The 21,695-nt window shown below is 43.8% G+C and overlaps 1 protein-coding gene across 1 annotated transcript in view; it reads right to left on the reverse strand.

Annotated features, from left to right (window-relative positions):
* The window catches only part of Akap12 (A-kinase anchoring protein 12), an 88,647-nt gene extending 68,350 nt beyond the window's left edge, over positions 1–20,297 (reverse strand). Inside the window, exon 1 of the mRNA XM_027939497.3 lies at positions 19,923–20,297. Coding sequence (XP_027795298.2) covers positions 19,923–20,084 — 162 coding nt within the window. The 5' untranslated portion in view covers positions 20,085–20,297. The remainder of the gene's footprint in view (positions 1–19,922) is intronic.
* Between the last annotated feature and the right edge of the window lie 1,398 nt (positions 20,298–21,695).

The raw sequence follows: 21,695 nt of genomic DNA on the forward strand, positions 1-21,695 counted from the left end.
GAGACCCTGTCTCCAAATAACAAGTGCTGGGAATGTGACTCAGCGGTAAACTGCCCTAGTACCAAAAAAGAAAAAAAAAAGAAAGAAAGAAAGAAAAGAAAACCACAATAGATACCACCAAGGGCAGAGAACAAGTGAAATTGATACAGAGGCTGCAGCCTCAGACACAGCTGGTTACAATGTCAAATGGTGCAGCTGCTTTGGAAAATATAGCCTGATAGGTTCTCCAAAGGTTAAAAGAAGAGTTAACATATAACCCAGAAATTCCACTCCTAAATACCCAAGAGAAGTGAGAACACGTCCACACAAAATTTGCAAAATTGTTCCTACCAGTGTTACTCATAACAGCCCAAAAGGAGAAACATCACCCACGTCTATCAACTGATGCTTGAATAAATAAAATGTGGGATACATTTATTCAATGAAATATTCAGCAACTAAAAAGAAATGAGCTCCAAGTGTAACTAGGGGTGGAGCCTGTGTGGAAGGTACCCAAGGCCCTGGGTTCAAATCTTAGCCTCCCCAGAGGAAAAGCAGAGAAGTACTGAGAGACAGATGAACCTGGCAAAGGCTACACTAAATGACAGAAGCCAGGAACACAAAGCCACATATTGTATTGCTCGGCTTACATGAAAATGTCCTGTTGGGCAAATACACAGAATGGGGAGCGACTGCTGGAGGGTGTGGGATTCCCTTGGAGGGTGAGAATGTTCTAAAATTGATGGTGACCATGATCGCCCATCACTATAACTGTGCTCCAAACCACTGAATTACACACTCAATGAGGAATTAGGCAGCAGGTGAACTATACTTCAATAAAGCTGTTATTTTCAAAAACCCAGAACAATTAATATTTTTGTAGGCACTGAGAATAGGAAAGCTCTCAAGGGAAAAGATGCCCAGAGATATATTCCCGGGGTACATCTGCTCCAGCACGTTCACTTCCTATAAATTTCAAACAAGAACACAGTGCGTAACAATAAAACACCACCACAAATCAGAACCAAGGGGTGTTGATTCCCGAAGGAAAAAGAATACATTCTTTAATTACGAAATCCTCCCCAGATGGCTTGGCAAGTTCTTACCACAGAAAGAAGCTCCTTTTCCACTACATTTGGAGGGGAGGACCAAACAGGACCACAAACAATTCTAGAGTAGTACTGAGAGAAATTCTGCACTGAATAAAAACTTTTAAATCTCTTAAAATACAGCTGGCATTTACCACCCATCTTCTAGTAGGCACAGTTACCAATGATGGGCTGCAGCCATATTCAAAAGGATCTGTCCCAGAACTCCAGAGTCATTTGTAGGAAGGATATTCAAATGTCTGCAGAAAAGTTTTAGGGAAAATATTTCTACGACTGCACATCTTTCACCTTCACTGTAAGATTTAATTACTAGTCAATAAATGTTTCCCACATCTAAGACAGGGGGGCTATAAAGACAGCTTCCTGGTTCTGGATTTTGTTTGGTTTGGTTTGGTTTTGGGTACCAGGGATGGAACTCAGGGACACTTAACCACTGAGCCACATCCCAGCCCTTCTCTGTATTTTATTTTAAGACACCGTCTCACTGAGTTGCTTTGGGCCTCACTAAGTTGCTGAGGCTGGTTTTGAACTGGTGATCCTCCTGCCTCAGCCTCCCGAGCCACTGAGATTACAGGTGTGTGCCACTGTCAACTCCCTGCATTCTTAGCGTGGTGTTGATTTTATACTAAACTTTGTTATGCCCCCAATTTCAGATTTCCTTTTATTATATTAAAACAAGGGATTGAGGGTATAGCTCAGTGGTGGAACACCTGTCTAGAATGCACACGACCCTGGGTTTGATCCCGAGCACCACACAAATACAGGACCAGATAAAAAACAAAAGAGGACCCACAAGAATTTGAAGGTTGAGTAAATAACCTATAAATTATAAATGTTGGCCTGACCTACAATGGAAGATTGCACAGAATTGAAAATTTCCCTTATAATAAAGGTACTTGGAGAAATGTCATATCTTCCCTAATAAGCAAAAAGATCAATGATATTTATAGTACTAAACCCAGTTTTATACAGCTTACAATTTTTATGTTTTGCTTTAAATGCATACATTTGGGAATAAAGAGTCACATTATTTGAATAATGGCTATTTGCTTGGTCCCATGATGAGGTTCCTGGATCTGGCATAGTGGGACATCTGGGCGTGGGGCACCAGGGGGAGGAGGTGGGTGGCAAGAGTCAGGCAGGAATGTCACACCCTAAGGTATGGGTAGAACCACAGCAAGCCAGGAGGGCTGAGGAATGACCACATGCTCTCTCCATGCCTAGGGCATCTGAAGCCTGGAGACGGCTTTTTGGGGTTTGTTTTGTTTGGGGGGATTGAACCCACAGCCCAGTGCATGCTAAGCACAAGCTCTACCTCTGAGCTACACCCTCTGTTTCTGGAGTTTTTATGTTTTTGCTCTTTGCGTTTTTGTTTTCTCTGTGTGTATGTGTGTATGAGAGAGAGAGGGCACACAAGAGCACCCCTTTGGACTGCTTGGGCCAGCATGATTAAGAAACCACTTCCTCCACCTTCAACCTTTCACACTATAAGTGACGGCCACCATTCCTGTTATTGTTGCCTATAAAAAGCCTTCATTAACTAGGATACCTTGCCAATCTGTGAGAACAGGTCTGGTGTCTTTTTAAGGCTGCAATCTAGAAATTTAATAAGTCTTAACGAAACAGATAAAAATGGCCCACATGGCTGGGCGCGGAGGTGCACACCTGTCATCCCAGCTACTTGCGAGGCTGAGGCAGGAGGATCCCACATCTGAGACAGCCTGGGCAACCTAGTGAGATCCTGTCTCAAACTGAAAATTTCAAAGGGCTGAGGATATGTATGGCTCAGTGGTAGAATGCCCCTGGGTTCAATCCCCAGTACCCAAAAAAAAAAAAAAAAAAAAAAGGTGTATACAATGGCTAAGAATACAAGATCTTATCAGTTGTTCCATACATCTCTAACTTAGTTTGCAAAACAAGTCACAGGCAATGAGACTGGCATTGTAGATCACCTAAAACCCCCTCAAAGTCCTCTGGAATTTGGCACCTTGTGAACTCTGCCACACCAGCTGGTGCTCTATGCTGTTAACTGTCTCTCAGAGACCTGAAAATGTTAATGTGTGTTTTCTGCAGGACACAGAGGCACACAGCTGTAATCTCAGCCACCTGGGAGGCTGAGGCAGAAGGATCACAGTTCAAGCTTCAGTAACACACACACACACACACACAATTAATGTTTTTTTTTAACCAGGAATTAAACTTGAGGGGCACTCAACCACTGAGCCCCACTCCCAGCCCTATTTTGTATTTTATTAAGAGACAGGGTCTCTGAGTTGCTTAGTGTCTCCCTTTTGCAGAGGCTGGCTTTGAACTCATGATCCTCTTGTCTCGGCCTCCTGAACATTTTTGGGTACTAGGATTGAACCCAGGCCCTCTCTACCACTGAAGTTCATTCTCAGTCATTTTAACTTTGAGAAAATCTGATTAAATTGCCCAGGCTGGCCTTGCACTTATGATCCTCCTGCCTCAGCCTCCTGAATAGCTGGGATGGTAGGCGGACAATACAGCACCTCACTCCCCAAATCTACACTTCTGACTTAACATAGCAATGTCTGCCATTAAAATGTGACTGTGAGAACTAAGTACAATAGAGGTGCACCCCCCAAAAAGGTACTCTGTATCTGTGGATCTGCCCAATCTCGCATCCAAATATTTTTTCTAAATATGTATAGATTGTTTTTCTTGTTATCATTTCCTAAACCCTACAGTACAACAACTATTTATGCAAAAGCAATATGAAAATATTATGTCATCGCATCTAGGGGACTTGAGCATCTGAGGATTTGGGAATTCTTGGGGTGCTGGAAGGAATACCCCACAAGCACATGGACTGCACCAGTGTAAAACCCAGTAAAATGCCATTTCTATTAATATGGAAAACAGGCATACAAGATTTTAATAGTCTTAAAAAGGTGAAATTTGGGGCTGGGGATGTGGCTCAAGCGGTAGCGCGCTCGCCTGGCACACGTACAGCCCGGGTTCGATCCTCAGCACCACATACAAACAAAGATGTTGTGTCCGCCGAGAACTAAAAAATAAATATTAAAATTCTCTCTGCTCTCTCTCTCTCTCTCTCAAAAAAAAAAAAAAAAAAGGTGAAATTTGAAGTTTTTAAAAGTTTGAAATCACCTAAAACCCTGGCATCCTCCCATCAAGTTGAGTGAGAATCAGCACAAAAAATCGTACTGAAGAAAAGTGATTTTAAATACATATATGTCAATTTTAAAAATAAACACAGTTTAGGGCAAGGGAGGTAGTTCAGTGACACAGCACTTGGCTAGCATGTAAGGCCCTAGGTCCAATACCCAGTACTGCAAAAATAAACAAACACAATTTGATAGATACTAAGATATAAGAATTAGAGTTGCTCCTGACTAAGTGGCCAAAAGTAATCTTACAAGAATAGCCTTACATTGATTTTTAGGTTTTATAAATGAATGGCTTTCTTAAAAGTTTAGATGTTATCACCCCAGAATACAGGCTACTTTCTTTTGTAGTCATCAACCTACAACACTTGGTGATCAGACTTACGGAAAAAAATAAGTCAGGGTCCTTCTCAAGTTCTTATCTGCAGCTGAGATAAACCAGCTGGTCTGCTTCTAGCAAAGGAATTGTAAGCTTTGGGGACTTTTCCTTCTTCGTGACCATAAAAAGCAACAACCGGGGACATTTCCTTCTTCTTGAATTTGCCAGAGGAAGAATTTGCAACTCCATTCAAGAAGGCTGTTTGACCCTCCCCTGATCTTCGTCAAGTTCAGAGTTAGAACTTAGCTCCAGTATTCAGGCAGGAGCTGGGGTTTGAGGAACACAATAATTTACAGCTCTCAACTCCACAGTAGTCCAATTGTCTCTGGCCCCAGATAACACGGTTAAGGGAGAGTGTGAAGCTTAATGTGGCTTGCAGGAGGGTGATTAGCTCCACGGGAAATTAAGTGCCACAGAAATGGAGTCTATAAACAGTTATTACTTCAGCCTGAAATAAAAACTAAACATGATGCAATTGTCTGGACTGTTGAACAATGAAGTTAATCAAAAGTGTGCTCAATCCAAAATTTTTAATTTTCCTTATTGTTGCCTCCTTTTCTGCTTTAGTTTCTACTACTTACGCCCTCTCAGCCAATGTTAGCCAGCCTTGATTTAATTTAATAAGGCCTAAAAATGTGCAATATCTCCTCTCGGGATAATGTAAGGAGTTTCCCAAATAATATACATTTTAAAATTAGCTAGATCCTACATTCATTCTTCTGTTTTAACCAGAGAATAACAATCTCTCAATATTTGCTTAATTCTAAAATTAGAATTAAGTATATAAATCAAAATACTATCTACATGAACAAAATGAAAATCTACCTTCCTCCCACCCCTCGAAAAAAGAAAAGCTGGGTGTGGTGGCACATGCCTATAATCCCAACAAAATAACAAATAAAAAAGGATTGTAGTTCAGGGGATTCATATATCCCAGATTCAATCCCTAGTGCAAAAAAAAAAAGAATGAATGAATGAAGAGAGAAAATTTTCCTTGCAACTATTCTCTCAGTTCCAGATTAAGAATGTAAAGTCAGCCAAGCATAACCAAAAAAAAAAAAAAAGTGAATATAAAGTCAGACTCGGAGTCCCCACATACACCCCTAGTCATTAATGACAGGCTTCACACTGCTAATCACAATACTTGCAGAAGTTGCACCCTTGGGTTCAGCACTGTCCACAGCAGAGCCGCTACAGGTGACAGGAGGCTTCCCCCCACCCACCCAGTGCTGAGGATGGAACCCAGGGCCTCACCCATTAGGGAGTACTTGACCACTGAGCCACATAGCCCTTGGCTTCTTAAGAACTCTAATTGTGCTCTCTGACTTCAGCTTTCCAAACTATTCCCAGTAAAGACACCTATTCTACTTCTTCTTGCAGGGGCTGGGGGAGGGGAGTATATTAATAATAATAACACATTAAAGGTTCTGAAAAGTCCTGCAATGTTAGGGTCTGTAAACAAGTCAAGATGGCGCCTGGCATTTTGCAGAGGGAGTGGTTTGTGAAGTAACGCCAACAAGCCATTAAGTGTGGAGATTCCTGGGCTGGGGATGTGGCTCAAGCGGTAGCACGCTTGCCTGGCATGCGTGCGGCCCGGGTTCAATCCTCAGCACCACATACAAAGATGTTGTGTCCGCCGAAAACTAAAAAATAAATATTAAAAAAATTCTCTCTCTCTTTTAAAAAAAAAAAAGTGTGGAGATTCCTTATTGGTTGACTGCTGGATCTAGTTTATGTTAATTAAGATAAACTGTGTGGAATGTATATATACCCCTCCTGTCCTACAATAAACGGCTCCCACTCCTGCTGTATCAATGTACACAAGTTGCTCGTCACCCCCCCGGTTATTTTGCTGCAGCCAGACTGCGGCACTGCAATTGGAAAAAAATCTATTAAGCATTAACTCAACTTTTTTCTGGACAATTTTTCACTCAGGAACAATATTTGTCCCACATGCTGAGGTTCTTTCCTGACTCGTTATTTTACTGGTTCCTTCTTTTAAACATCTTTGTTCTTCAAAGATTCACCATGAATTCCATTTCCTACACACCACTTTTGCTGGTACCCTCGTAGGTGCCCCCACGCCACTGAGCCCTGTCATGTTTGAGCCAATTCAGGGCAAAATACTGTTTCCATGAGCTTAAGTCCACTAGAGACTGTGGGTTCCATGGTTTATGTAATTATAGTGATTCAAGTGAGTCTCCACACAGCTTAGCAATGACACAAATATCCCCAATCCCAATTCATTGAGAAGGACTGAGTTTCCTTTTCTCCCTGGATGTGCTTACACACACCATTTATTACCAGTTGCCGACTACTGTTTGAATAATTTCCATCCAGAGATCATGCAATTAAGAAAAAAGCATATTTTCAATCACACCTGTGAATTTTCTGGTCACAAGCTGATGACCCCAACTTTTAATTTTTGGCATTTGGGGTGCAGGCACATGTGGTTCACGGGGGACTTTGAGTCTAGCCCATCAGAGGCTGAGAAGTTAATTCTGCCACCTAATTTGCCTAGGAGTAAAGCACTCTGGGAAAGAAACCAGCTGGGTCCCCAAGATCCCAGGGACAGCTTGGGAAATTTTCTCCAACCAATGTAATTCTTTAAACCGTGACCTCCTTCCCTGAATACTTAGGCATTCTCTGCATTCCTGCCTGTCATGGAGGAATTGTTTATCAGGCCCAGTTCCAGAAGTGAACTTGAAATCTGTCACTATTGCAAGTCTAGATAAAATTGTCACCACAGACTCTCCACATAGGATCAAAACCTTTTGAGCATTCAAAAGACTCAGTAAGTCTTTAATTCGTATTTAGAGAATAACCCACCCTCATTTTAATCAAAGCAGAAAAGGTTTTCTTTATTACAAACAAAAGAAAGACTTGTCTAAAATTGCCATCAAACTGCATTCAGAGTAAACTTTCATGACTAGAGGTTTTTCAATGGAAAAAAAAAAGATATAAAACCAATCAACCTAGGCTTTTGCATCCATTATAGTCAATTATTTTTTGCTTACATTTCTACGCTATCTCATGTCAAGACTGAGGAAAGATGGGAGCAGTAGCTCACAACTGTAATCCCAGTGGCTCAGGACACTGAGGCAGGAGGATCCCAAGTTCAAGACCAGCCTCAGCAACTTAGTGAGATGCTGTCTCAAAATAAAAGATTAAAAAGGGCTGAGGATGGCCGGGTGTGGTGGTGCAGGCCTATAATCCCAGCTGCTTGGGAGGTGGAGGCAGGAGTAAGGCACTAAGCAACTCTGTGAGACCCTGTCTCTAAGTAAAATACAAAATAGGGCTGGGGCTGGGGCTCAGTGGTCGAGTGCCCCTGAGTTCAATTCCTAGTACCAAAAAAAAGTGGGGGAGCTGAGGCTTAGTGATTAAGTGCCCCCTGGGTTCAATTCCTTATACAAAAAAAAAAAGCCTAATATTTTAAAAGACTGGAGGAAATATTGCAATAATCAGGACAAATTTTGTAAACTTTAGTAGTAATGCTCTCCACTGTTTTCCAATAACTAATATAAAGTAGCAGAACTAGAATACAAATTTCCATTTTTTAATTTGTGTGTTTGTTGGTGGTACTGGGATTGGAACCCAGGGGCTCTTTACCACTCAGCTACCTCCTCAACCCTTTCTACTTTGAGAGTGTCTCTCTGAATTGCTGAGGCTGGAGTCAATTGGGATAATAGGCATGCACCACCACATCTAGCTTACATTTATTTTTTTATTTTTTTAAAATATTTTTTAGTTGTCAATGGGTCTTTTATTTAATTTTTTTACTTATATGCGGTGCTGGGGATTGAACCCAGGGCCTCACACATGCCAGGCAAGTGCTCTACCGCTGAGCCACAATCCCAGCCCCCTAGCTTACATTTAAATATTTGCATTTAAAATATAGGAATCAGGGCTAGGGGTGTAGTTCTGGGGTGGAGCCCTTTCTAGCATGCTCTCTGGATCAATCTCTAATACCAAAAAGAAAAAGAAATACAATAGAGGAATTAGGAACTTATGTCTAAATATTGGTTGTACATATCATTTCTGAAACAATTGAGAAAATTCATTTCAGAAAGTGGCTAATTCAGCTGGGTGAGAGGGTGGTGCACACCTGTTAATCCCAGCAATTCAGGAGGCTGAGACAGGAAGGTTGCAAATCCCAAGCCAGCCTCAGCAAGTTAGCAAGGCCCTGTCTCAAAACAGAAAATAAAAAGGGGCTAGGGATATAGCTCAGTGGTAAAGTGCCCCTGGGTTCCATACTCATTATGAAAAAAAAATAAAGAAAGAAAACTATCAAGGACACAAATGCAGCACGTCTTATTAAGGATGGTCAGTACCAGGGAATGACAGAAATTTGATCCTTGTGGCAAGTAAAACCAATGATGGCTCAGTAAGAAATCACATGCTTAGACTCAAAGAAACTATCCACCACCACCTCCTGTAGGACAAACCAAAGGACAGACTCTGGAGATGAGAAAATTACAAAGCAATATCCTTCCCTGAAGTAAAGACAAGCCAGGAGCAAGGGCACATGCATGTAATCCCAGCGTTTTGGGAGGCTGAGATAGGAGGATTTCGAGTTCAAAGCCAGCCTCAGCAACTTAGTGAGGCCCTAAGCAACCTAGTGAGACCTTATCTCTAAATAAACATATATATAAAAGAGCTGGGGGAGTAGCTCAGTGGTTAAGCACTCCTGGGTTCAATTGTTAGTAAACTCCCCCCCCCAAAAAAAAAAAAAAAAAAAAAAACAGAGATAAGCATCCCCAGGAAACCTTGTTTCTTCACCTGCAAATGGACAGGATGCTGTTTGACCAGAGGCTTTCATTTTCAGGGGCACCCAGACTGCTGGAGTACAAGGGCCACTGCTGCAGGATGCAGTTCTGCTCTGCCAGAGGTTCATGCAGTGATAACGCCTTCATCAGTCCTTCTCTTCTCTAAGAAGGCTCACTCTGGTGGCACCTACCCTACTCCACAGCCATCGCGTTCTATAATGTTATCTTCTCTTATCTAACATGCTTGACCTCCCAAGGTGCCTCCCACCCCCACCACACCCCGTGTCTCTGCTCTGATGCAGACCAGGATTAAAGTTAATGAATTTCTAGATGCTTCTGCCATTACCCGGAGGAGTCAGCTGCCAAAAAGAAGTCCCAAGTTGTTGCTACTAAGGAATGCACTAGAAGGATACCTTATCCACAGGCGGGGTGGCACAGGCCTATAACCCCAGCTACTCAGGAGGCTAAGGCTGGAAGATTGCAAGTTTGGAGCCTGCCTCAAGAACTTGATGAGACCCTGTCTCAAAATAAAAATTTTAAAAAGGGGTGAGGTGACCTCAGTGGGAAGTACCCTGGGTTCAATCCCCAATGCTACCAAAAAAAAAAAAAAAAAAAGAAAGAAAGAAAAAGAAAAAGAAAGAAATGGGAATGTAGTTCAGTGGTAAGCACGTGAAAAATTAAAAAGGCTCCACCTACCCTACTCTACCACTGAGCCACAATGCTCAGTTAGAGTGCTTGCCTAGCATGTGTGAGGCACTGGGTTCAATCCCCGGCACCATATAAAAATAAACAAATAAAATAAAGGTATCGTACCCATCTACAACTAAAAAAATGTATCTAAAAAAAAGGGGGAGCTGGGGATGGAGCTCAGTGGTAGAGCACTTACCTAGTATGTGTAAGGTCTTTAGTACCTCCTTCAAAAAAAAAAAAGATATTTTAGGTGTAAATAGTTGTTGTTTGGCATGGTTTGTTAAACACCAATAGAAACCAGGACTGTGCGGAACTACTGTTTGACTACTGGAGAAATTAAGACACCCCATATTCCAAGTCTTCACACCTTGTTTGTTTGTTTTTTTTTTGTTGTTGTTGTTTTGGTTTGGTTTGGTTTGGTTGGCACTGGGCATTGAACCCAGGGGTCCTTTAACACTGAGCCACATCACCAGACCTTTTTATTTTTATTTATTGTGTTTTAAGCTAGGGTCTCTCTAGGTTGCTGAGGTTGTGCAAAGCTGTGCCCAGCACACAGCCATTTTCCACTGTCCCCATACCAAGCTTGTATCCTGCACCACTCCCAGTGATCCTGCTGATGCCTGAGCCAATGCTGCACTGGGAAAGTGTCTGTGAACAGTGTCCCCTCGCCAGGCTCACTGCCCACCACTCAACTGGATGATGGTCCACTGGACTTGGCCCTATGGATGTTGCCTGGGCCAAGCCGATGGGAACCCCAGGAGCTCATGGTCCACTCAGGGGAGCTTCTGCATCTTCGCTGTGCACATTATCAGAGGCCTTAAGTGGCTGTTGTCTATGTGGCCCCGGAACTGGCTGGCCACACCTTGATGTATCAACCTCTTCCCGTGATTCTCCTAAAAACATTCAATTCCTTTAGGCCTTGTACTTTCTGGCTTCCTGAGTAATGGCCTCTGATCTGCCTAGAACACTTTCCAAAATATTCTTTTTACAGTAATTATCTGAACACTTCACCAATAGATATGTGCAATATAATGGAAGTTCCCTTATCCATCAAACTCGCTTGAATCTATGTTATTAATGATGGCTTCTACAGAGGTCTATCAACCTCACCTGGATTATGAGGTGCTCAGGGGCAAAGCTGTACTCTCACTTCTCAGCCTTCCTGGGACTCTAAACCTCTCAGTGCTCTTCCTATAGCTAAGTGGTTAGGCAATATCTACTTGATCTTTTTTTTTTCTTTCTTTTTTTTTTTTTTTTTTTCTTTTTACAGTACTGGGGATTGAGCCTGGGGTGCTCTAATACTGAGCTACAGCCCCCGCCCTTTTATATCTTGAGAAATGAGCTTGCTAAATTGCCAAGGCTGGCCTCGAACCCATGGTCCTGCCTGAGCCTGCCGACTGGCAGGAATCACGGTATGTTCCACCGCACTGGCTGTTCAAGTTTTCTTTACACATTGAACCCAGATGTCACTTATGGGAGGCAAACACTGGACCAGAGCTGTGTCTCAGCTGAAGGGCTGCACAGATCCGGCACCTTACGTAGCCTAATGGCATGTGTAGGGAAGCCTCCATCAGTAGCACTAGATTAAAATCATGCAGAAGGAATCTATTTTCTTGTCCAGGGGAGTGTGGAAGGAAATAGCTCCTCTTCCCGCTCCATCTTCATATGAAACCCTCCCTTCCACCCACACAAGCTCCAGCCTCAGTGACTGACCTGTCACCTAGGCCTGGACATGTCTTGCCAGGAAGGCTGTCGTCTTGAGCACCTGTCTCTGCCCCCACACACTGAGACGGTGCCCACATGGGGCACCCAGGAATACCTGATGGCCATTTCAAGACAACAGAACAGCAGGCCCTGGGACCGTTTGGGATTCTGACTCAATTAATCTAGGAGGGGGTCCAGTGGTATCTTTAAAAACTCCCCAAGTGATCCAACTGCACAGCCAGGTTTGGGAGGAAACATTTAATTTCTCAGCACTTCACAGTTTGCAGAGTGGGCAAAGAGGAGCCAGTGAGTTGTAGTGATCTCTACTTCTTCCATTTTGGCTCATTTCATTTACAAATCAAAAACAAAACTGATATTTCACACCAGGATTAAGGTTAGGCAGAATGAAACTACAATGTTCTCCTCTTTCAAAAAACATCTCTCAGAGAAACCCTAAGGAAGACAAAAATCTTTGAACTCAAATGAATACTTGAATTAAGAGAAGCTTAAAAGTGCCTGGGAAAGACTGATTTACAGTGTTGTGGACACCTATGTTTTTCTGGGAAAACACATTTATTCCAGTTAACAGAGACAGGATGCTTCTTATGAGAATATAAAAGGAAGCTAGGCCCGGGACCAGGGCACATGCCTGTAATCCCAGCTACTAGGGAGGCTAAAGCAGGAAGATCTCATATGCAAGGCCAGCCTGGGAAACTGGGGGAGACCCTGTCTCAAAATAACTCTTTTTCAGGCCTCAAATTTGTGATCCTCCTATCTCAACCTCCCAGAGAGCTATGATTCCAGGTGTGGGCCTGTAAAAAAGGGAGAAAAAAATGTTTCATTTTGCCACTAAGCCATATCCCCAGCCCTTCTTATATTTTATTTAGAAATAGACTCTTGCTGAGTTTCTTAGAACCTTACTAAGTTGCTAAGGCTGGCTTTGAACTTGCAATCCTTCTGCCTCAGCCTCCCGAGCCGCTAAGATTACAGGTGTGCACTACAGTGCCCATCCTCAAAATGAAATTTTAAAAAAGGGCTGGGGATGTAGCTCAGTGGTATGACACATGCCATGCATAGCCATGGTAAATTCCCAGCACTAAAAGGTAATAATAAATAGAAAGTGGCCAGGGTATGCCTGTAATCCCAGCAATATGGGAGGCGGAGGCAGGAGGATTGCAAGTTCAAGGCCAGCCTCAGAAATTCAGCAAGATCCTAAGCAACTTTAGTGAGGTCCTCTCTCCAAAAAATGAAATAAAAATAAAAAGGGCTGGGTTGCAGCTCAGAGGTCAAGTGCCTTTGGGTTCCATACTCAACACCAGAAAAAGAAAAAAAAACATAAAGTGAATATTAAATGAATCTTGTTATACAATGATTTTATTTTTATTTTTTAATTGACATACCAATGTATAGCTGAAATTTATTAAATTATTGTAACAGGAGTTCACTTGATGCTTTGACTATATCCCTTGTGGCTTTGAAACTTACATTGCTTTTTTCTTTTTCCCAACCTTCTTTTTCCTAAACATATCCTTCCTGATCTCTTCTCCCTAATCTCATTTTCTCTGAATCACCTCTGTAAAAGCCCCCTATTCCTGTGGATGGGCAGAATTGCAGCCTCTGGGACAGGAGTCCCCTGTGTTTCTCCTTTACTAGCAAAGCAATAAACCTTCTTCCTTTTTGTCAAAACCATGTTCTTGTTAATGGATTGGCATCAGGGACAAGGACCAAGCTTTCAGCAACATTATCGGTCACCCTTCTATTAGATATACTAATGAATCAAAACCAAAAGGATAGTATAGGTACAAATCTTGTCCCTAAACATTCTCTAATGTAGTTCAAATTTGCAGGAAAACAGCCCAAGATCTAAATAAGTAGACAAGTCAAGTAATTAAAATAAAACCGTGGATTGCTCAAGAACTTGACAATAAGCATATGTAGTACAGGATTAGGTACTTCTTCCCTCCCCCAGTTCTTCACATATTTTTCTATTTTGTTATTTTAAAATGAAGCATATTCTAAACTGTAAGGTTATAAGAGAACTAAGAACCAGGTTCAAGGAAATTCAGTTTTGAGTGTTTCCAGAAATAAAAGTACGCCGAGTACTATAAATTCTAATTTCTCACTTCATGAATGACTACTGCATATGGCATTATCAAGGTCAAGGATAAGCACCTTTTAGTTTTGATTTTTCTTGCATCAGAGTTCTCGAGCTACTGAATGTTTTAAAGCTGATGAAGGCCAATAAAAAGAAAAGCAACTTTATAGCCTCTTTGTGTGTGGTGTGGGGACTGAACGCAGAGCCTGCAACGTGCTGAGGACAAGCTGTACTATTGAGCTATACCCTCAGCCCCCGAAACAAAACATCTTATTTCCATTTTGTTAACTGTCCTATCAAATATCAAACTGGGATAATCTTATATCATTTTATAAGCAATGAAGGCATAACAATTGCTCCACGCCAGGGCTGAGGGTATAGGACAGTGGGCAGATATGCCAAGCATGTAGTGAGGCCCAGAGCCCGATCCCCTATAATACAGCAAAAAGAAAAGAAAGAAAAAGAAAAAAAGTTCCTTGATGCCAAATGGATGCACACTTGAGGGAAGCCTTTCAAGTGCAAGTTGCCACTTTCTCACACATCTACCAGCTTAAAAGCTGCAGTGGACACAAGGGAAGACCCTGCAACCCCCCCCCCACCCCCACAGGCTCTCAGGCGATCACTACCTGTTAAAATTTACTGGAGGCCCATTGGTTGCTGAGCTCCTACACTGGGCCCAAGAGACCAAACCAAAATGGAGACACTCGGGCTAAAAATTTCCATGCCTTCAAGATGAAACTAAGCTGTTTCTCTGACCTTCCCAGAAATATGATGACAGCTCAGTCCACAAACAGGACAGTTGGGGTTGACATAAATCAGTCCCTTCTGCATTAACCTTCACAAGCAGAGTGTCTGAGATCAACCAGTCCTTTCTGCTGTTTCTGGTTCCCTGAGTCCTTTTCTGTATATAAAGTCCACCTCCTCAGCTGCGCTACTAGAACACCCATTCTGTTTACAGAAGAAGGTGCTGCCAGATTCTGGGGTCACGAATAAATGCTTACTAAAACTGGGTGCGGTGAGGTGCACCTGGAGTTCCAGCTACTGGGGAGGTGAGGCCAGAGGATGGTTTGAGCCCTCGTAGTTCCAGTAGCCTGAGAAACACAGTGAGAGCCATCACAGAAAAAAAGAAAAGCCAATTAAGATCTTAAATTAGACGGGAATGGAGCACAGTAATAGAGCTAGGCCCTGGATTAGATAGTAGGTCCTGGGTTCAATCCCCAGCCCCACAAACAAAAAAATCTTTAATAAATTGGACACTAGGGTGCACACCTGTACTCCCAGCAACTCCAGGAGACTGAGGAAGTTGGATCACAAGTTCAAGGCCAGCCTCAGAAACTTATCGAGGACCTAAGCAACTTAGTGAGACCCTGTCTCAAAATAAAAAAAACAAAAAGGGATGATTAAAACAAAAAAGTGATTAAACCACCCCTAGATTTAAGCCCCCATAAACTACCACCACCCCCAAAAAATATCTTCAGCTAAGTTTGTTGTAATTCAGTTTTTTGAGGTTCTAGGAATTGAACCCGGAGGCACTATACCACTGAACTGCATCCTCAGCCAACCCCCTTCACCCCTTTTTTTTTTCGTGACAGGGTCTTGCTAAATTGCCCAGACTGGCCTCAAACTTGTAGTCCTCCTGCCTCAGCCTCTAGAGTCTCTGGGATGACAGGTGTGCACCACCACACTCCGCTTATAAGTTGGTGTTTTGACAATCCTAAATGACCATCTTCATACCCACATCTCCAATTTTTGGTCTCTGTTCTAATAAGAAGGCAGTATTCTTTCACTCTGGGAAAAACCTGATGGTGTACGGGTCACCTCAGACACAAAATTCCTCAAATTCTAGTGATTCTAGCGTAAAACTAGCAACTCACATTAAGGCCAGTTTCATTCTCCACTCCCACTTTGTAAACACAGGGCCACTAGCACACTAGCACAGGCTGGGGAGGGACAGAAGTGCAGAGGAGCCCTGATTGTCTGTTTTAATGCAGACACACCCTTTAATTTAAATCGGACAATGGATTTTTCTGTTTGTCTAGATGGGCGCAGTAGCACACCTATAACTCCAGTGAATGGGGAGGCTGAGGAGGGAGGATTGCAAGCTTGAGTCCAGCCTCAGCAATTTAGTGAGACTCCGTCTGAAAATAAAATAAAAAGGGCTAGAAGAGCAACTCAGTGGTAGAGCTTCCCCTAGGATCCATCCCCAGTATCACAAAAACAAACAAACAAATAAATAAATAAAAACAAATGAGGAGTGAAGTGGGACTGTTTTTCTGGTACCCAGCAATTGTCAAAATGACCAAGTCTCAAAATTAAACCTGGCAAATAACTGGTCCAGCCACTTTCCCCCAGAATTTACCCATGAAATTGGTAAAAGATTGGAAGACTCCTTTCATTTTATTACAATGCACCACAGATAAAGCCCTGGGGGCATGTAAGTGTTAAGCTTGAAGGATGAAAGTCTTCCTCTCCATCTGACCAATATCAGGAGAATTCAACTAACAGTGTCTTTTTGAGATAAAGGCACTCATGAAAAGGACCTAGAAGTGTGACTCAGTGGTAGAGTATGTGCTTACTTAGCATCATGGTCAAGGCCTTGGTTAGATGTCTAGCACCCAGATAAATAAATAAGTAAAATTGGCAAGAAAAAAGGAAAGTATGTTGTATTTGTTAAACAGACAACTTATAACGACATACTTGATATAAATATTAGATAGAAAAAATCCACTAAAACCCTTTTATTAATAATCAGCATTCGATCCAAGAAAAAAAAACAATGTGTTATAGACTAAACCTCCCCGGAAGGTCCGAAGTTCAAGGTGTGATCTATAATTCAGGGGATATGGTCTAATCAGAACCATTTTTAATATATGTGTCTATTTGAGATTAAAAGCACTTCAAAACTGTACACCAGGGCTGGGCCTGTAGCTCAGGGACAGAAGCTTGCCTAGCATGCGTGAGGCACTGGGTTCGATCCTTAGCACCATATACAAATAAACAAATAAAGACATTCTGTTAAAAAAAAGGAAAAATAAGCAAATGATGAGAAAAGGAAAAGAGGATTTTAAAAAAACTGTACACTAATAAGGCAGAGAAATAGAAAGCACAGTATCCAAATCCGAGTTTTTTGCCAAAATTATTCACTTGAACAGATATGCCTGACATAGTCACCAAGATAAGACCAATAATGACAATGATAAGGTCAAAGGGTAAATTATTAAAAAAGAAAAAAAAAAGGAGATAGGCCAAGGTGTTCCCTACTAGACAGTCTCCAGCAAAACCAGAGGGCCAATGTCATCCTTTCTTTCCACAAATATTTACCGAAAGCCTACTACCCACCAGGCAGCATGCTACACATGTGAACTTTGTGAGCAAAACCATCGGAGTTCCTGCCACTCACAACAGCCAGAACACCCAGGAGTCAAAGTCACTAAACCCACAAATTTGGAACTACTGAGAAGAAGGAGTCCAAGGTGCTGTGGGAGCCCAGAGTGGCAGATGAGACCACTTCATAGGTCAAGAATTGGAGGTCGGGGGTGGGGTGGGGACAAGAGTTAGGTGTGCTGAGTCATTCTTAATTCTGGAGTCCTTTTGAAAAGACTTAGGTCTTCAAAACCTGAATAATAAATTCTGCTAGTTGAAATGAAAAACTGCATATATACTCCAAGGATACATGTAAGTGTATTGATTTGCCTCCAAATTGATAACTGGGAAACATGCCAACAAGTTCAATGATATTGTGGATGTCATTTAAGAGATTGCTTGGGTGTTTCAAGATGGTGGTTGACTACAGCAGAGAACAATAAGGTTATGGAAAAATGAAAAAAAAAAAGGAGAATGGAAGGAATAATTTAAAGTAAACAAATATGAGTTGGGTATAGCGGCATACACCCGTTCATACCAGCAACTCAGAAGGCTGAGGCAGGAGGACTGCAAGTTTGAGGCCAGCCTTAGCAACTTAGTGAGATCCTGTCTCAAAATAAAAAATGGGCTGAGGATGTACCTCAGTGGCAGAGCTCCCCTGGGTTCAATCCCCAGTACAGCAAAAACAAATAAATAAAAATAAATACAAATTTATGGGGAAAGGGTTTTGTTCCATATTTCAGTGTAAACAGTTAATAAGACTTGAGGAGTATAAACACCAAAGGGGAAATGTCCCCTGATTCCAAGTTTTTAGCAATTACACTTTAAAATCACTTGCATAGCATGATTCTAAACTGGAGTCATTTTAACAGTTGTTGGCATCAAAACATAAGGGACAAGTAGACCTCAAAAAGGATGATTCCTTGGGCCAGAGTTTAAGTACTTATAGAAAATCTATGAATCAGAGGTTTCTAGGGACCATGGATTTTACAAGTAACTATGAGTTAAAGACTGTAGGTAAATAAAGCTGGGTGTGGCGGTGCACACCTTAACCCCAGCAACTCTGGAACCTAAGGAAGGAGGATTCAAGTTCCAGGCCAGCCTCAGCAATTTACAGGGAGCTTGTCTCAAAATAAAAAGGACTGGGATTGCAGCTCAGTGGTAAAGTGCCCTGGATTTGATCCAGTACCAAAACAATTTTTTTTAAGGCTGGAGATTTCTATTATTAAGAACAGTCTCTCTCTCTCTCTCTCTCTCTCTCTCTCTCTCTAGGTGTGGTCAGGTCTGTAATCTCAGCAACTGGGGAGGCTGAGGCACAGGGAATCACAAGTTCCAGGCCAATTGGGCAATTTAGCAATCCTCAAGTTTCAGAATTAAAAAATAAAGGCTGGGGATGTGACTGTGTGGTTAAACGCCTCTGTGTTCAACTCCCAACACAAACAAAAAGAAAAAAATTAAAAATAAAAACGACAGCCTTTCAGCTCAGACTAGGTCCGGTAAAGAGGTCATAGCAATGAGGTCATAGTTCTACAAAATTTACCTAGATCTCATTTTTTTTTCACCTTTTTTGGGGAGGTGGGGGAAAGTATTGGGAATCCCATGCACCCAAAGCCCCATGCATGCTAGGCAAGCTGTCTACAACTGAGCTACACCCAGTTCCCCTAACATCACTCTTAAAGGTCCTCATTACTCTGTCCTCAAATGCAACACGAGGGTTGTTTTTAATAGTATTAAGTATGATTGTCCACATCTCTCCCAAAATGGGTTGGGTGAAGCTTTGCTAATGAACACATATTCTGCAAAACAGGTCTCAAATACAACGATCAGAACAAGACACAATCTTAGCGGCTGTGCTGGCCCAGATGAAATATTCCAGCTATGAATCCTGAAGGCTACGAAATGCAGTATTTCCAAAGAGTTTCTAGCACTGCCTTCATAGCAAAGAGTCAGGGTATGCTCGTTTACGCCTTAGACCGCATCCTTGGAGAACTTCAAACTACTCCTTCAGTTTTGTGCAACTGAGTCCCACTGGCAGTGAACCGAGCAAAAGGGAGGAGAGGGCGCCGGCTTGCTTTCAAAATCTGTCATTCCTTTCAGAAATGCTGCATCTGCCCAGGTTTTCTCTGGCTCAGAGGGAGCTACACCCTAGGCTCTCTGCATCAGGAAGGCGACATCTGCTCCAGCCGCTGCTGCAGGAGCACTGGGTACCAAACCCTGCGGCTCTGGCGCAGCTGGTGGAAAGGGCTGCACCCGGCGGAAAACCGAGGATGGCGGTTCGCGGGGCTCCAGCGCCTACCCGGACCCACCGCCGACCTTCCCCGGGGAGCTCCAGATGCCCGGCGGGTGGTCAGTTCTCCATGGATGCCCCACACAGCCCATCAACCTGGGCTGAATGGCTCCCACCGGAAGAGTAGAGAAAAGCTCGGGAGCGGTGGGCAGGGGCGGATTTTATTACTGCGGATGGCGCAGTCGCCTCCCCTAGAGACCCACGACAAAGATGCAAGTCCCCAGCAGCGATCGCTGCTGTTCTGGCCCCGCCCCGGCGCGAAAGACCCTGCAAAGCCTAGCCAGAGGGGTTCGCGCTGTGAGTTTGCAGAAGGGCTGGACCGACTGGGAAGTTCTCCCCGGCGGAAATCGGAGGGACCCCTCCGTCCCCGCCTCCCCGGGGCAGGTGGCCGCGCTCGCCCGTACCTTGGTGGAGGGGTCCGCGGCGATGATGGTGGGGTCCTCTGACGTGTCCGGAGCCGCCTCCGCCGAGGGGCCGCCGCTGATGAGCTCGGGCTCGGCCGGTGCGTCGCTCCCCTCCGGCGGCTGCTCCGGGCTCCGCTGCTCGGTGGAGCTCCCGGCACCCATGGCTCCCCTGGCTCTCCCGCGCCCAGCCGCCCGGTAACGCCTTCCCCCAAATCGCAGGGCCGCGGGCAGACCGAGAAGACGTGCCCGCTAGGTCCCAAGAGCGCCTTCCCCTCCGCGGTCCTCCTGCGAACGCGCCCCGACTGAGAATGAAGGAGACGCGCTCACGGCAAACTCCTTAAAAGAAAAAAAAAAAAAAAAGCCACCTCTTAGCCTCCTCCCCCCGCCTTGTTTTTCCCTCGCTTCATCACATGAGCGCAGCCCCAGACACGCCTTGCAGCAGCATCTCCCCCCAGGCTGCTAGGACCAGAGGCGCGGCCAGACGCCACCCAGGTCCTGGCCAGCAGCCAGCAAGGCCCCCAGGGCGCCTCCCGCTCCCAACGGGCAGAGCACTGCGGGGACGACCCAGGCAGGGCTGCAGAAGGTGGGGAGACAGCCAGAAAGAGGGGGAGTCAGAAGCTTTCCTGGGACATTCAGGGAACTGGGTTTTATTCAATGATTGATAACCCGAAGCAGGAGCTTCTGCCGGGGCTGCCTTGCCACTCGCCCAACAGCGAACCCAGATCCTCCTTTGCTTTCCTTCAGCTTGTGTTTGATTCTAAACATTTGTTCCTGCCTCCTCCCCATTAGCAGGATAAAGGCAAACGCTCCTGCTCCCCTCCGGAGTCTGACCATATTAGGGCAGCTCACGTGGCAGGAGCTGAGAATTGAGAGGTTAACGCAGTCAGGCCACCTATGAGGTGGGCCTTGAGGCCCGGAGCTCGCCCATCATCCCCAGCCAGTGATGTCAGCTGATGCCGTCAGCAGCACCCGCTGCCCTCCTTCCCTAGGGAATATGGGGGGAAATGAGCCTGTTACTGGAAATGTGCCTGTCCTCCTTTGACGGCCTGATGCTAGAGGTTACCCATCCGGGCCACTTGTCTCGTGTGATGCTGAAACGTGGTGACCTAGGTCTGTTCATTGGCCATCAGTATTCTCAAAATGTGAAGAATTGAACCTGTAATCTCAGCGACTGGGGAGGCTGAGACAGGAGATCACAAGTTCGAAGCCAGCCTGGGCAATCTGGCAAGACTCTGTCTCAAAATAAAGAAAACAAAAAAGGGCTGGAGATGTAGCTCAGTGGTAAGTGGTAGAACACCATCAGGTTCAATTCCCAGGACCAACTAAAAAAAGAAGAAGAAAAAGAGAATACTACCAGCCTAAGTAGAATGCATTCTTTTCCTTCCTCCTCTTAAATATAATATTTATTATATGAACATAGCAGGCAGTAGATAAATACTTGAACTACATTCAGTTTTTAGCTGGATTATTTGGCACATACGCAGGAAGGTGCTGGGGCTGAAGTGCATAATGACCCCAGACCTGGGAACCAAGTTCCTGAATTCTCATAAATAGTCGTACTCTCCATAAAAATGAAGAAACTTTGGCTAGAATGGAGCATAGTGGTAAAGTGTCTGCCTCATATGGGGGAAGGGTAGGGTTAGATCCTGCACCAAAAAAGAAAAGTATGAGAAACTTGCCTGGCACAGTGGTACTTACATACCTGTAATCCCAAGGCTCCAAGGCTGGGGCACAAGGATGCAGATTCAAGGCCTCAGCAATTTAGCAAGACCT

This window comes from Marmota flaviventris, chromosome 6, assembly GCF_047511675.1.
Source record: "Marmota flaviventris isolate mMarFla1 chromosome 6, mMarFla1.hap1, whole genome shotgun sequence".
Classification (NCBI taxonomy): Eukaryota; Metazoa; Chordata; class Mammalia; order Rodentia; family Sciuridae; genus Marmota; species Marmota flaviventris.